The sequence below is a fragment of the Lolium perenne genome, chromosome 3 (assembly GCF_019359855.2).
Source record: "Lolium perenne isolate Kyuss_39 chromosome 3, Kyuss_2.0, whole genome shotgun sequence".
Lineage (NCBI taxonomy): Eukaryota > Viridiplantae > Streptophyta > Magnoliopsida > Poales > Poaceae > Lolium > Lolium perenne.
The window spans coordinates 299,413,139-299,427,711 of record NC_067246.2 but is presented as its reverse complement, the minus strand read 5'-3'; the positions used below and the strand labels follow the sequence as shown (position 1 = coordinate 299,427,711).

The following is a 14,573-nucleotide window of genomic DNA, read 5'->3' as shown; positions in this document are numbered from 1 at the left end:
GATCGGGAGAGCGCTTCAAGCTAGGAGCGGAGCGGAGCGATGCAATTTTTAGGAGTAGTGTGTTGCCCAACGGGCCACATGAGATTGCAGGTTTATTTACAGGAATTTGCTAGTTGTCAGCTAGGTGAGAACGAAACTTTGTGCTCAGTGTCTTACATTATTCTGTTAGATTGATCTCTTCCGAGTGGGCCCAACGGCCCACCGGGCCCCTTTGACCTGCGCCCTGATCGGGGGCGCCCAACCCGTTATGGTTGGTGGGCCCCTGTCGCCAGCGCTATAAAGAGAGGTGGGGGCCGGCGGCTCGCAGTACGAGGTTCACTTTGCCGTACGCCCCACCGACATACCAATCCGATCTAGGGTTAGCGCTGAGCCGACGGGAAGCTCCACCGCCGCCACCGCTCATCCACTCCATCCGTCGCCGCCACCATGTCGGCGTCCGACGGTTCAACCTCGAAGGGAGAAGGTACTCATCTCTCTCTCTCAGATCTAGCAGTGTACCCAACAGCAATAGCATCTACCTGTATAAGATCTAGTGTAGTCGTTGGCTACTCTAACATTGGTATCAGAGCATCTGTTAGAACGTATAGATCTTATTTGTTCAGGTAGAAAAGTAAGTACAGTAAACCCTAGATCCTCCCTGATGCAAAAAGAAAAGAAAAGTACACCGGCCGAGGTCCTCGGGCTCGCCGGCAAAGTTTGTGCCGCCGCAAGGCCGCGCCGCCCCTCTCGATCCCGATGCGCATCGGCAAGCCGAGGCATCGGGAAGAAGGGCTACTCCCACTTGCTATGCAGGCCGGGGGCAAAGAAAAGAAGATGGACCTCACTGGCTTACTGTGCTGCGGCTCGGTCGCCGGCAAAGGAAAAGGGCACCGCCTCTGCGCCGCTTGACGGTGACGCGCCCACCCTCGGGTGCACGCGCCGCCGCCAAGAGGTACAGGGGGCGCCGCCGCCCGTTTTCTGCCCCCGTTCCTTGGCCGCCGCGCCGGGATCTGGTGGAGGAAACAGAGGGAGGGGGCCAACTGCTGCGCACGCGGGCGAGCAGCCGTTCCTCCCAGATGCCAGAGAGAAAGGGGCGGTGGGGCTGCCGAGCGAGCGCGAGGAGCCGCCGGGCGGCGCGCTTGCAGCCGCCGGCGAGCTGCCAGGGGCGGCGCTCGGTCGCTCAGCCGCCAGAGGAAAGACCAGAGAAGGGGTCGGGGGCAAATGGCCCTAGGGTTAGGGTTTGGGCCGTTGGCCACCCTTTTTATCCCGGCCGAAACAGAAGGGGAACCGTCGGATTCGATCCGACGGCCAGAAGGGGCTGCCGCGTGGAGGCAGCGTGGGCTGCGTCGGCACCGTGGCGTCCAGGCCGCGGGCGGGCGGCGAGGCCGCGCGTGGGCTCCGCTTGCCAGGCCGCGGGCAGGCCATCGGGCGGGCCGCGTTGGCGAGGCCCCGAGTGGGCGACGCTGGCCGCACAGCGTGGGCGCCGCGTAGGCTGCGCGTCGCGCACCGCGTGGTGGGCCGCGGGCCGCGCTGTAAAGTAACAGTCATTTTTTTTACAGTTTTTGCACAGTTTTATCAATTACAGAGGCATATTTAGGCAGTTTTGGGTCATTTTTTTGCCAAAATTTTGTCTAGTTTTTTCTGAATAAATAGGACCAACAAAATATTTGTTCAGAAATTAAAAAGTAAAGGAAATGCCTCTGAAAAGTTCAAAGTTTAAAGTTTAAATTCATAGTTTCCGCTGCAAATAGTAAAAGAAGCATTTTTTAAATGCAACATGATAGTTAAAATTCAAAGTTAAATGAAAAGTGGTTATTGTGACAATTATGGTTCTGTTATTTTTTGACCAACGTTATTAATGCCATGACCATGTTTTGTTGCAATGATATGTGCATTTATCTCTATTTCTGCCCAACGGTGATATAGTTTTATTTGCATTAACAGTTGCATGTTTTAATTCGGACCAACGTTGAATTATAATTTGCAATTGTACTGTTCTCACTTCTTTGCGGTTTTCAGGAGGGTTCTACTTGATGAGCTGCATCAAGGATGTTCCCACCCTTAGAGGGGATAACTACACAGAATGGAGGAAGAAGGTGGATTTCGCCTTCGTCTGTGCTGAGGTGGACTGGGTGGTTGAAACACCGCAGCCCATCAAGCCTGTTGACCCCGTCAGAGCTGACGGGGATACTGATGATGCATGGGCTCAAAAGAAAAGGGACCATGCTCCTGTGGAGATGCCCTACGCCTTAGAGAACAGAAAGTGGCAGACTGCCAACAAAAAGTGCATGGCATTCATAAAGAATACAATTGAGAACGCCATAGTGGGCTCAATTACAGAGTGTGCTTCCGCTGGGGAGTACCTAGAAAAGATAAAGAGCCAGTTCACTGGTTCTTCAAAGACATATGCAACCCAGCTGTTGAAGCAGCTGGTGACAGAAAAGTATACTGGAGGTGCACATGGCATCAGGGAGCACATCCTCAGGATGAGCAACATGGCTGCAAAGCTGAAGCCCATGGATGCTGACCTGGAGCTGAAGCCTGCACTTCTGGTTCACTTGGTGATGGCTTCATTGCCACAACAGTTTGACAACTTTGTCATCAATTACAACATGAGCCCTGAGAAATGGGACATTGAAAAGACCATTGCCATGTGTGTGCAAGAGGAGGATAGACTCAAGGCACAGAATGGAGGTACCATCAATTATGTGAAGGACAATAAGAAAAGGCCCTTCACACCAAGCAACAATGGTTCTCCTTCAAAGCAATATGGTAAAGCCCCAATGCAGCATCAGCAGAAGTTCCAGCCCAGGCCATTGCCAGTGAACAAAGATCAGTGTCTTCACTGTCAGAAGACTGGGCACTACAAGAAAGACTGCCCTGCTTTTCTGAAAGAATTAATGGCAAAGAAAGGTAACAATTTAGTTTCCTTTGTAAATGAATCCCTGTATACACAGTTTTCGAAATCTACTTGGTGGATTGATTCAGGTGCAACTGTTCATGTTGCAAATTATTTACAGGGATTCCATTCGACGAGGACTACGAAAAGAGGCGAAGGATGCGTTGAAGTCGCTAATGGAATTCAAGCAGAAGTTGAAGCTGTTGGCGACGTCCTCTTGGAGCTAGCTGATGGCTTGACTATTCTGCTTAGAGATGTCTTATTTGTTCCTTCCATACATAGAAATTTAATAAGTGTATCGCGCTTAGATAAAGACAGTTATCAATGTTATTTTGGACATGGCAAATGTGCCATATGGTGTAATAATTCTTATGTTGGGGTTGCTATACTCCATGATGAGCTTTATTTATTGTCCTTGCGTGAAAAAGTATTGTCTGTGTGTAAAGTGAATGAACAAATATCCTCGTCGGAAATAGAAGGAAAGAAAAGAAAAAGAACTGATGAATCATCGAAATTATGGCACTATCGCCTAGGCCATATTTCGAGGGGGAGAATAGAAAGACTCGTTAAAAATGATATTCTTCCTCCATTAGAATTCTCAGACATAGAACAGTGCATCGATTGCATTAAAGGAAAATTTGTAAAGCAAATTAAAAAGGGTGTAAATCGAAGCACAACAACACTAGAAATAATTCACACCGATATATGTGGACCATTTCCGGTGAAAAGTGTGGATGGCTATGATTCGTTCATAACATTCACGGATGACTACTCCCGATATGGTTATATTTATCCAATAAAAGAAAGAACAGAAGCGTTGGATAAATTCAAAATATTCAAAGCTGAAGTTGAGCATGATAAAAGAATAAAGATAGTCAGGTCTGATCGTGGAGGGGAGTACTACGGTCGACATACTCCATATGGCCAAGTCCCTGGACCTTTTGCAAGGTTCCTACAGGAGACTGGAATAGTCGCCCAGTACTCGATGCCGGGCGAACCTCAGCAGAATGGGGTAGCTGAAAGGCGCAACCGTACCCTTATGGATATGGTGCGCAGTATGATGAGCTATTCCACCCTACCATTGGGATTGTGGATTGAGGCGTTAAAAACCGCTATTCACATTCTAAACAGAGTACCAAGCAAATCGGTGCCCAAAACGCCGTATGAGCTATGGACAGGGAGAGTGCCTTCTCTAAACCACCTGAAAGTGTGGGGGAGCCCTGCTGAGACCAAAGTATTCAATCCAAATATCTCAAAGTTAGATACCAAAACAGTCAGCTGCCATTTTATTGGCTATCCTGAAAAGTCAAAAGGTTATCGTTTCTACTGTCCAGAGAAATACACAAAGTTTGTGGAAACGAGACATGCTGTCTTCTTAGAGGACGAAATGATGAGGGGGAGCATGGTAGCTCGGAAAATTGATCTTGAGGAGAAGAGGGTGCATGCACCCAATCCGATGACTCAGGAGCCATTTTTTGCGCTACCGTGTGCACCTGTACCGACAATCCCTGCGATTGTGGTGCAAGCGCCTGTTGTGACTCCACCCATGACAACGATGAGTGAAAATTCGGAACCTGTCCGTCAGGAGACGAATGAACCATTTGTTGAGCATGAAAGGGAGCAACAACAGCCACCTCCACAAGCTGAACCACAAGTTGAGGAACAGAATGCTCAAGAGAATGTGGCCCCTAGAAGGTCTACAAGAGCTAGAAAATCAGCCATTTCGACTGATTACAAAGTTTACAACACAGAAAGAATTCATATGGAAGGTGATCCCACTTCATATGAAGAAGCCATGAGAAGCCCAGATTCATCAAAGTGGGTGGAGGCCATGGAAGACGAAATGAGATCGATGAGTGCCAACCATGTTTGGGACTTAGAGAATATTCCTAAAGGAGCCAAAACAGTGGGCTGCAAATGGGTCTACAAAATAAAATATGACTCCAATGGGAATGTCGAAAAGTACAAAGCACAACTTGTGGCAAAAGGATTTACACAAAGAGAAGGGATAGATTACAATGAGACATTTTCTCCGGTCTCATGTAAGGATTCCTTCAGAATCATCATGGCACTAGTTGCACATTTTGATTTAGAGTTGCATCAAATGGATGTAAAGACGGCATTTCTAAACGGGGATTTAGAAGAAAATGTCTACATGAAACAACCCAAGGGTTTTATCATGGAAGGCAAGGAAGAAATGGGATGTCGCCTAAAGAAATCCATTTATGGATTAAAGCAAGCCTCCAAACAGTGGTATCTAAAGTTTAATGAAACAATTAAGAGATTTGGATTTAAAGAAAATATTGAGGACAATTGCGTTTATGCGAAATTTAAAAGTGGGAAATATATTTTTCTAATCTTGTATGTGGATGATATTCTACTTGCCAGCAGTGATGTTAGTCTACTGCAAGAGACAAAGAATTTCTTGTCCTCAAATTTTGATATGAAAGATCTTGGTGAAGCGTCATATGTTTTGGGCATAGAAATTCACCGAGATAGAAACAATGGAGTATTAGGACTATCGCAAAAGGCTTATTTTGAAAAGATTCTAAGTAAGTATAATATGCATAAGTGCAGTGCCACACCTGCCCCTATAGTCAAGGGCGACAGTTTTGGGAAACATCAAAGTCCCCAAAATCAATACGAGCTCGATCAAATGAAAGCGGTTCCACATGCTTCGGCCATTGGAAGCCTACAGTATGCACAAGTGTGCACTCGCCCTGACTTAGCATTTATCACCGGAGTACTCGGTAGATATCAAGAAAATCCAGGTTTTGAACACTGGAAAATGGTAAAGAAGGCATTGCGTTATGTGAAAGGCACAAAGAGTTACATGCTAACATACAGAAGATCTGATTCCCTAGAAATAAGAGGGTATTCAGATGCATATTTTGCGGGGGATAAAGATGATAGAAAATCCACATCTGGATATGTATTCACCCTTGCAGGGGGAGCTATTTCGTGGAGAATCTCCAAACAGACGATAGTTGCATCATCCACGATGTATGCAGAATTTATAGCATGTTATGAAGCCACGGGGCAGGCATTATGGTTAAAGAAATTTATACCCGACTTGAAAGTGGTAGATTGTATTGACAAACCACTAAAGATGTACTGCGACAATGAGCCTGCAGTATTTTATGCTCACAACAACAAGTCGAGTAATGCTACTAAACCGATTGGGGTTAAGTATTATGTTGTGAAACACAAGGTCCAGGATCAAACAATAAGTCTCGAGCATATAAGGACAAAAGATATGCTTGCGGATCCGCTAACGAAAGGCTTACCACCCAGCGTGTTCAAGGAGCACTTAGCCGGCATGGGTTTAAGGGAAAGTCTTACCTATCCTGGATCATAAGAGGCCCAAAAGTAAAAGAATTTGTTTTAAAACAGAGAAGTGTATTGTGGCTGTCTGATTCTATCGGCAATAGAGCTGTGACGATGAAACATGCCCTATGGACTGATCTAAAATGAAACGAATAAAGCGAAAGTATAAAGTTAAAAGTAAAATTGAGATCAAGGAGGAGAATGTTAGATTGATCTCTCCCGAGTGGGCCCAACGGCCCACCGGGCCCCTTTGACCTGCGCCCTGATCGGGGGCGCCCAACCCGTTATGGTTGGTGGGCCCCTGTCGCCAGCGCTATAAAGAGAGGTGGGGGCCGGCGGCTCGCAGTACGAGGTTCACCGCGTTTGCCGTATGCCCCACCGACATACCAATCCGATCTAGGGTTAGCGTTGAGCCGACGGGAAGCTCCACCGCCGCCACCGCTCATCCACTCCATCCGTCGCCGCCACCATGTCGGCGTCCGACGGTTCAACCTCGAAGGGAGAAGGTACTCATCTCTCTCTCTCAGATCTAGCAGTGTACCCAACAGCAATAGCATCTACCTGTATAAGATCTAGTGTAGTCGTTGGCTACTCTAACATATTCTATTTGTATCGTGATTTATGCTAGTCATGAGTTTCAACTGCACTTTAATGACATCATCTGACTGAGAACGAAGTTAGTTCTCAGGCGACTGAGAAATAGTCACGTCCTTATTTACATGCAATTCTGGAGGAAAATAATGATCACGTACGTCAATTTGAGGGATGGTCGACAATGCTTAGGAGACGACCATCCTTGTTTTGCAAAATTAATTGCAGAGTGACACCAGCCTGCTACTCACTCTTTCCACAACTACTTCTCGTTCTGGGTTTGATAAAAGTCGAGCTCTGCAAAGTTTTAGGGATGGCAAAATGAAGACTCATTGGCGTGCATGGGAGAAGTTGCAGAAACTGAAATGCCAGGGTGGTCTTGGCTTTAGGGATTTTCATATGTTTAACCAAGCATTTCTTGCAAGAAAAGCATGGCGGTTGCTTACTATTTTTTAAGGTCTGCAGGCGGTTGCTTAATAAACCTGACATTTTGTGTGCGCGGGGTTTTTTCTTTCGAGGTTGACGGGGGGAAATCCCCACCGCTTGTTATATTCCACGAAAGTAGCCTGGCAGGCCCATGTTCTTACAACAGATGAGAGGAGATACACGGGGATACAGGGGAGAAGAAGACAATAAAATTACAGAAAAAAAGAAAACTAGAAAAGGGAACACAAAGGGGAGGGGGGTTAGCAACCGAAGCCAACCGAACCCCCCCGGGAGGTCAGCTCCCCAAAGGACAGTCATTGCGACTTGGCATGGCGAGCGAAGGACGGCGACGAAGACCTGCAAAACCGAGACCACGCACAGTCGAAGGGCGTCAGATAGCCGAGACTGGGGCGACAACACCGGTGTGCCGACCCCGTGGTCGAAGGGCAATGCAGAGAAGAGTCACGCCACAAGCACAAGCCAGGCAAAGCCAAAAACCCGACGTCACCTTGAGGACCTCACGCCGACCGCAAGGCGAGCAACTCCGGAGAGAAACCACACCGCAAGCAGAGCGGGGGAGCAGGTAGTGGAATTAGTGGAACCCATGAGAAGCACACGAAGAAGCAACCCGGCACAGACGAAGGGCGTCGGATAGCCGAGTCCGTGCGGCGACACCGGTGTGCCGCCGGCGATGCCGAAAGGCGGTGTGCCGCCAAGACCAACACAGTCGAAAGGCGTCGGATAGCCGAGACTGGGGCGACGACACCGGTGTGCCAACCCCGTGGTCGAGGGGGCGCATGCCGAGGCAACCCCAGGACGTCCAGGCGGCTCGGGCGGGGTCACCATGACCACGACCTAGGCCCGAAAAAATACGAGCGGGCGGCCAGCGGGAAGACGAGAGGTAGCACAGTCCCCGAACGCAGCGAGGTGCCCAGAGCCAAAAAGGACGCCTCCAAGGAGGGCTATGGCGCCAGCAGCGTCATCGTCCACAAGCTTTCGCTCGGATGTGCACCTACAACCAGGCATCAGGACGGGCCGACCTCCCCTGCCCAGCAGGAACCACCGCGAGGGGTGGACACGGGCCACCGAAGAAGGGGAGTGGTCGAACTGCAAGGAGCCCATGTAAAATAAGAGAGGGAGAGAGGCGGTAGATTGGTTTGCCGTGCTTAGAGCATCGGCATGGCTCTGTATATATATTGCTCAATGAGCTAGGGTTACAGGTTGTTAAGATTACAACATAACTACTAACAAACATCAGATTTATCTACTCATCATCTTCACGAGAGGATCGTCCTCGTCTTCGGTTAGGATCCTGATCGTTTAACAGCCCCTCTCGATCCGAACGTGTACTGGCTAAACACAGGCCATACTTCAATCTGTCAAAGGCATCTCGATTCAGTGCCTTTGTAAATATATCTGCCAGTTGATCCTGAGAGGAAATAAACTGAACCTTCAATCTCCCAGCTGCAACCTTCTCTCTTACAAAGTGAAAATCTATTTCTATGTGTTTCATCCTCGCATGAAACATAGGATTTGCTGTAAGAAAGGTTGCTCCAAGATTGTCGCACCATAACGTAGGCGCCTGAGCTTGAAACACTCCCAGTTCCCTGAGAACTGTCTGCAGCTAAGTTACTTCAGACGTGCCATTAGCTATGGCCTTGTATTCCGCTTCTGTACTCGAGCGACTCACAGTAGGCTGCTTTCGTGAGCTCCAGGACACTAGGTTGGGTCCATAAAACACTGCATAACCACCTGTTGATCTCCGATCATCCGGGCATCCAGCCCAGTCAGCGTCAGTATACACACTGAGTTCAGTTGACAGCGATCGCTGAAACTGCAGTCCGAGGTTAATAGTACCCTTCACATACCTCAGTATTCTCTTTACCGCTGACCAGTGCACATCTGTTGGGGATGCCAGGAATTGACAGACTCTATTTACAGCAAAGGAAATATCCGGTCTGGTCAGGCACAGATATTGCAAAGCCCCTACTGTACTTCTGTAATTAAATGCCATATCCTCATCAAGAACTGTTCCAGAGAATTTACTGAGTTTTTCCGTTGATGACATTGGAGTTCCTATATCCTTGCAGTTATACATGTTTACACGACGCAGGATATCAGACGCATACTTCACCTGAGTTAGCGCAATTCCCCCTGGTGTGCTCGTCACTTCAACTCCGAGAAAATATGACAGCTTCCCCAGATCCTTCACCGCAAATGAATCTCGCAGCTTGATCATCAAAATGTTCACAGCCCGACTGCACGACCCTGTGATTATTATGTCGTCCACATAAATCAGCATATAAATGATCACCCTCTTATCATTGAACACAAAAAGGGAAGTGTCTGCCTGAGAAGGAACAAAGCCCAGCGACTGAAGTTTCGAGCTTAGCTTAGAATACCATGCCCTCGGTGACTGTTTCAGTCCATACAGCGACTTCTGAAGGCGACAGACACGATTGGGATAATTCTTGTCCACATAACCTGGAGGCTGATACATATACACCTCCTCCTGGATATCGCCGTGGAGAAACGCATTCTGCACGTCGACCTGCCGGAGCTGCCATCCTCGCGACACGGCAATAGACAGTATCAGACGGACTGTGGTTGGCTTGACAACAGGTGAGAATATGTCAGTGTAATCAATCCCTTGACGCTGAGTAAAACCCTTGGCCACCAGTCGGGCCTTATACCGATCCACTGAACCATCTGGTTTCTGTTTGATCTTAAACACCCACTTACATCCGACGATGTGATGGCCTGGCGGTGGATCCACGAGGCGCCAAGTGTCATTCAGACGCAAGGCACGAAATTCCTCATCCATTGCTGACTTCCAGGAGGGATCCACAAGGGCGTCGACATGTGATACCGGTTCGGCGGCGAAAGCCCTCTTCTTGGAATCATACCGTATGATGCCATCAAATAGCTTTACGGGCTTCAGTGGCCGTCGAGCAGGGAGACCAGGCGTGCTATGATCAGTAGTGGGGCTCGACGACGCAGGTGCTGAGCTCGACGCACGGGCGGAGCTGGAGGAAGGCGAACCCGGTGGAGTGTCGTGGGCCGGCCCATTAGCCGTGGGAGATGGAGTGCGCGGAGGCGAGTCGGAGTCAGCTCCTCCTGGCTCATCGTGGGGAGCCTCCTCATGATCGACGTGATCACCGTGGGGCGGTGCATGCATGGCCGCTGGATCGACATGGTCCTCGAGTTGGATACCTGAAACAGGAGACAAAGTAGTACCATTAGTAGCATTTGCCGCATCGTCACGCATCGGTTCATCCGTATCCGGTTCTGGAAGAAGGAGATCTGTTTCAGTAGGAGGAGAAGGAGATGTAAAATCCCGAGCAAAAGGAAAAGCGTGCTCGTCGAACACCACATCCCGAGACACATATATTCGGCCAGTAGATCGATCAAGACATCGGAAACCCAGATGATTAGAGCTATAGCCTAGGAACACGCACATGCGCGACCGAAAACTGAGTTTATGATTGTTATATGGGCGCAAGTTTGGCCAACACGCGCATCCGAAAACTCGAAGAGAAGTGTAATCTACCTCCTTTTGGAAGAGTTTGGTAACGGGAGTGGAGTTATGAATCACACGACTAGGCATTCGATTTATAAGGTAGCAAGCTGTGAGCATCGCGTCATCCCAAAAACGAAGTGGAGTTGAGGATTGAGCGAGAAGGGCTAGGGTAGTTTCAATGAGGTGACGATGTTTTCGTTCTATTGCCCCATTTTGCTGATGCGTATGTGGGCAGGAGAGTCGATGAGTGATGCCAGTAGAATTAAAGTACTGGTGTAATTTCTGGTATTCCCCTCCCCAATCTGATTGAACAGATCGGATTTTTGTTCCAAGAGAAAGCTCAACTCTTTTCTGAAATTGATAAAACACATGTTCCACATCTGATTTATGTTTCAACAAATATACCCACGTGAATTTGCTAAAATCATCGAGAAAACTAACATAGTATTTGAACCCGCCAGCTGATTTAATTGCTGGACCCCATACATCCGTATGGACAAGTTCTAGAGGGGAACTGGAAACACGACTAGAGGCTGCATATGGCAGCTGGTGGAGTTTTGCCTGTTGACATGCGTCACACACATGGGGCACTCCATTATTTTGCACATGGCCTAGTTTATTTGTTTGAAGAATGGCTTGGACGACGGGCGGAGCAGGGTGTCCGAGGCGGCGGTGCCACAATTCCTTGGAGATGGCGATGGAGTGTGCTTGCGGAAGGCGTGAGTGGAGATGAGGATGTCGTGGAGGAACTGCGTATAGACCGCCGTGCGATCTACCTCGGAGCAGGGTTGCCTTCGTTTTGCGGTCCTTAACACAAAAGGATTCGGGGTGAATTTCAACAAAGCAAGAATTATCATTGGCAAGTTTATGAGTGGAAAGCAAATTTTTGCGGATGTAAGGTGAATGAAGGACGTTGTTTAGATGAAGATTGCGAATTGAACCGGATAAGCTAGATTTACCGATGTGTGAGATGGGTATATGCGTACCGTTGGCAACCTGAATTTGCTCATTGCCTCTGTAGGTCTCGTGGACGTGGAGTCGCTCCATGTCATTCGTCATGTGATCGGTCGCTCCCGAATCAAGTACCAGTTGGGGTCGCTGGTGTAGCCGCCGTCGCTGGTGTTGGAGTAGTTGGCGGCGCGGCTGGAGGTCTCGGGCTGTATCGCGTGGTTGAAACGCGAGTAGCATCGGAGGGCGTCATGTCCGTAGACGCCACAGATCTGACAGGTCGATTTGCCTCCACGACCTCGTCCTCCACCTTGGGCGTTGCCGTCGCGCCTGTGGTTGTCGCCACGACCACCGCCGTGACCTCCTCCGTTGTAGCCGCTGCCATTGTAGCCGCCACCGTTGTAGCCGCCATAGCGACCTCCGCCGTTGCCGCGTCCTCCATCGCCACGGCCGCGGCCTCCTCCTCCACGCTGGAAGTTCCCACGCCCACTGCCTCGGAAGGCGTGGTTGGCGGAGAACGGTGCGTCGTTGTGGCCGCTCGTCGTGCGACCGCCGGTCCTTGCCTCGTATGCCGTCAGATGACCGTACAGATCACTCAAGGTGAAGTCCTCGTTGGCGACAATCACGGTCATCGACGTGGTGAAGTTTTCGTGATCTTCACCAAGGCCGGCCAAGATGTATGAGACGATCTCGTCGTCGGCGAGTGGGTTGCCGATAGTCGCCATGGTATCGGCGATCTTCTTGGTGTGGTGGAAGTATGTGGACATCGTCATGTCCCTCTTCTTGGGCTTCACGAGCGCGGTGCGAAGCTGCACGATCCGCGCCTTGGACCTGGACGCGAAGGTCCGATCGAGCGCCTCCCAGACTTGTGCCGACGTCTTCAACAGCTGGACGTGGCCGAGGACAGCAGGAGTGAGGGAGGTGAGCAAGCCGCTGAGGACCTGCTGGTCCTGCTTGCGCCATGCGGCGTACTCCGGGTTGTCGATCTGATCGGAGCTCCCGGTGGCGGCAGGGACGCGCTTTGGTGGTGCTGGATTGGAGCCATCAACAAACCCGAACAAGTCATTGCCGTAGAGGGCCGGCAGTGCCTGCGCTTTCCAGAGCAGGTAGTTCTCCTGGTCGAGCTTGATGGAGATGGCGGCGCTGAGCGTGGCCGCGATGTTGATCGGAGTTGTGGACGGCGAGGTGGTTGGAGCCATCGATGGTTGGAGTGTTTGGCTCTGATACCATGTAAAATAAGAGAGGGAGAGAGGCGGTAGATTGGTTTGCCGTGCTTAGAGCATCGGCATGGCTCTGTATATATATTGCTCAATGAGCTAGGGTTACAGGTTGTTAAGATTACAACATAACTACTAACAAACATCAGATTTATCTACTCATCATCTTCACGAGAGGATCGTCCTCGTCTTCGGTTAGGATCCTGATCGTTTAACAGCCCACACCCCGGACGGAAGGGGAGCGACAAGAAGAGGGGCAGCCACCCAGAGGCCCGTCACAGGGTCACGGCACCGGCCGAGCACGACGAGGCGAGCCGCGCACCGGGGGCCGGGATCAACGGCCGGACACCGAAGGCGGAGACTCGGAAGGGCGGCCGGACCACGCCGCAGCCAGGGCCTCACGCGAGGAGACCCGAGGCCCAGCCAGAACCGCCGAGGCGCACGCCGGCGCCGGCAGGGGAGCCACACCAAGCGCGCGCGGGCAGCATGGGACTCCATAGCCGGCCCACGCGACGGCAGAGCAAGGCGGCGCGGCGCACCAGGGAGCCGCCCGTCGAGTGCGGGAGCCAAGCCACGCGGGGAGAGGTGGCACGCCTGCCGAGGATAGGCGGAGCAGGCAGGGACCGCCGGCGGAGATGGCCTGGAGGCGGGGGGGGGGGCTCGCAGGCGAGATTTGGGGGCAGGAGGTCGGGGCGGGAGTTGGATTTTGGGGGAGATAGCCGGAGGAGACCCCCCGCCGCCGCCGTCCGCCGTAGGACGGCCTCCTCCGGCGGCGGTGAGGGGCCGAGGGGGGAGGTGGGGCGGCGGTTTTGGGTGGCGGCACGGGGAGCCTCGGAGTCGCCCGCGCGGGGGGCGACCCGGAGGCGTTAGGGTTTTCCTTTCGACAAGGATGTTCCGTGCGCGGGGTTTTAAAAGCCAAATAATATCCTAATGGGAGACTGGAAGATACTGTTTTCAGCGGGAATGCATTTTCAACATGGACTGCATTTTTTTATGATCTTCAACTTCTCAAGAAGGGTTTGATTTGACGAGTATGTAATGGGCAGAGTATACCAGATATGGAGGGATCCATGGATTCCAAGACATGTATCTTATAGATTGGCGTCGACCAAAGAAAGGTGCAGACTAAGGTTTGTCTCAGATCTTGTTTATCAATTTGGGCCATGGCGTACAGATTTGTTGAACCAATATTCATACCAATGGACATTATTGAAATAATGAGATTGAAGCCATCACCATGATTTTCTATTGATCAACTTGCTTGGCACCTGAGAAGCACGACTTATTCACTGTGAAGAGTCTGAGGGTACAAGGAAAATCTGGGATTTAATATGGAAAAGCAACGCACACAAAAAGTGCAATACTTTGCATGGTGTCTTGCTAAAAATTCACTTCCTACTTGGCGGAACAAGTGCCGTCGCACTCTGGTGGTATGGAGGCTAAGGACAAGTTCCACCCCTTTATTCGATGTCCGCTAGCGATCTAGCTATGGTCCTATATGGCAGTGGTGTGGCGTCTTCCACCCATAGAGAAAATTGTGAATACAGGGATCGAGTGGGTGCTCAATCTAATAAGGGACTCTTCAAGCAATGAAATATGTATGGTCTTGCTAACCCTATGGCATATTTGGCATGTCCGCAATGAAGTTGTCCATGATAAATCGCCG

At 50.3% G+C, this 14,573-nt stretch overlaps 1 protein-coding gene across 1 annotated transcript; it reads left to right on the top strand.

Moving 5' to 3' along the window:
* The first annotated feature begins 640 nt into the window (after positions 1-640).
* LOC127338782 (uncharacterized) lies at positions 641-3,265 on the top strand. Its single transcript, XM_071827607.1, has 3 exons — positions 641-1,154; positions 1,999-2,892; positions 3,000-3,265. The coding sequence occupies exons 1-3, from the start codon at positions 641-643 to the stop codon at positions 3,044-3,046; spliced, it is 1,455 nt and encodes a 484-aa protein (XP_071683708.1). The 3' UTR covers positions 3,047-3,265.
* Positions 3,266-14,573: the final 11,308 nt, after the last annotated feature.

Excerpts from the sequence above, each read along its gene's own strand:
- LOC127338782 (XM_071827607.1), top strand. The coding sequence starts at position 641 with ATGCAAAAAGAAAAGAAAAGTACACCGGCCGAGGTCCTCGGGCTCGCC. Across the intron at positions 1,155-1,998 it reads GCTGCCAGGGGCGGCGCTCG|GAGGGTTCTACTTGATGAGC; the intron begins GTCGCTCAGCCG and ends TGCGGTTTTCAG. Across the intron at positions 2,893-2,999 it reads AGAATTAATGGCAAAGAAAG|GGATTCCATTCGACGAGGAC; the intron begins GTAACAATTTAG and ends AATTATTTACAG.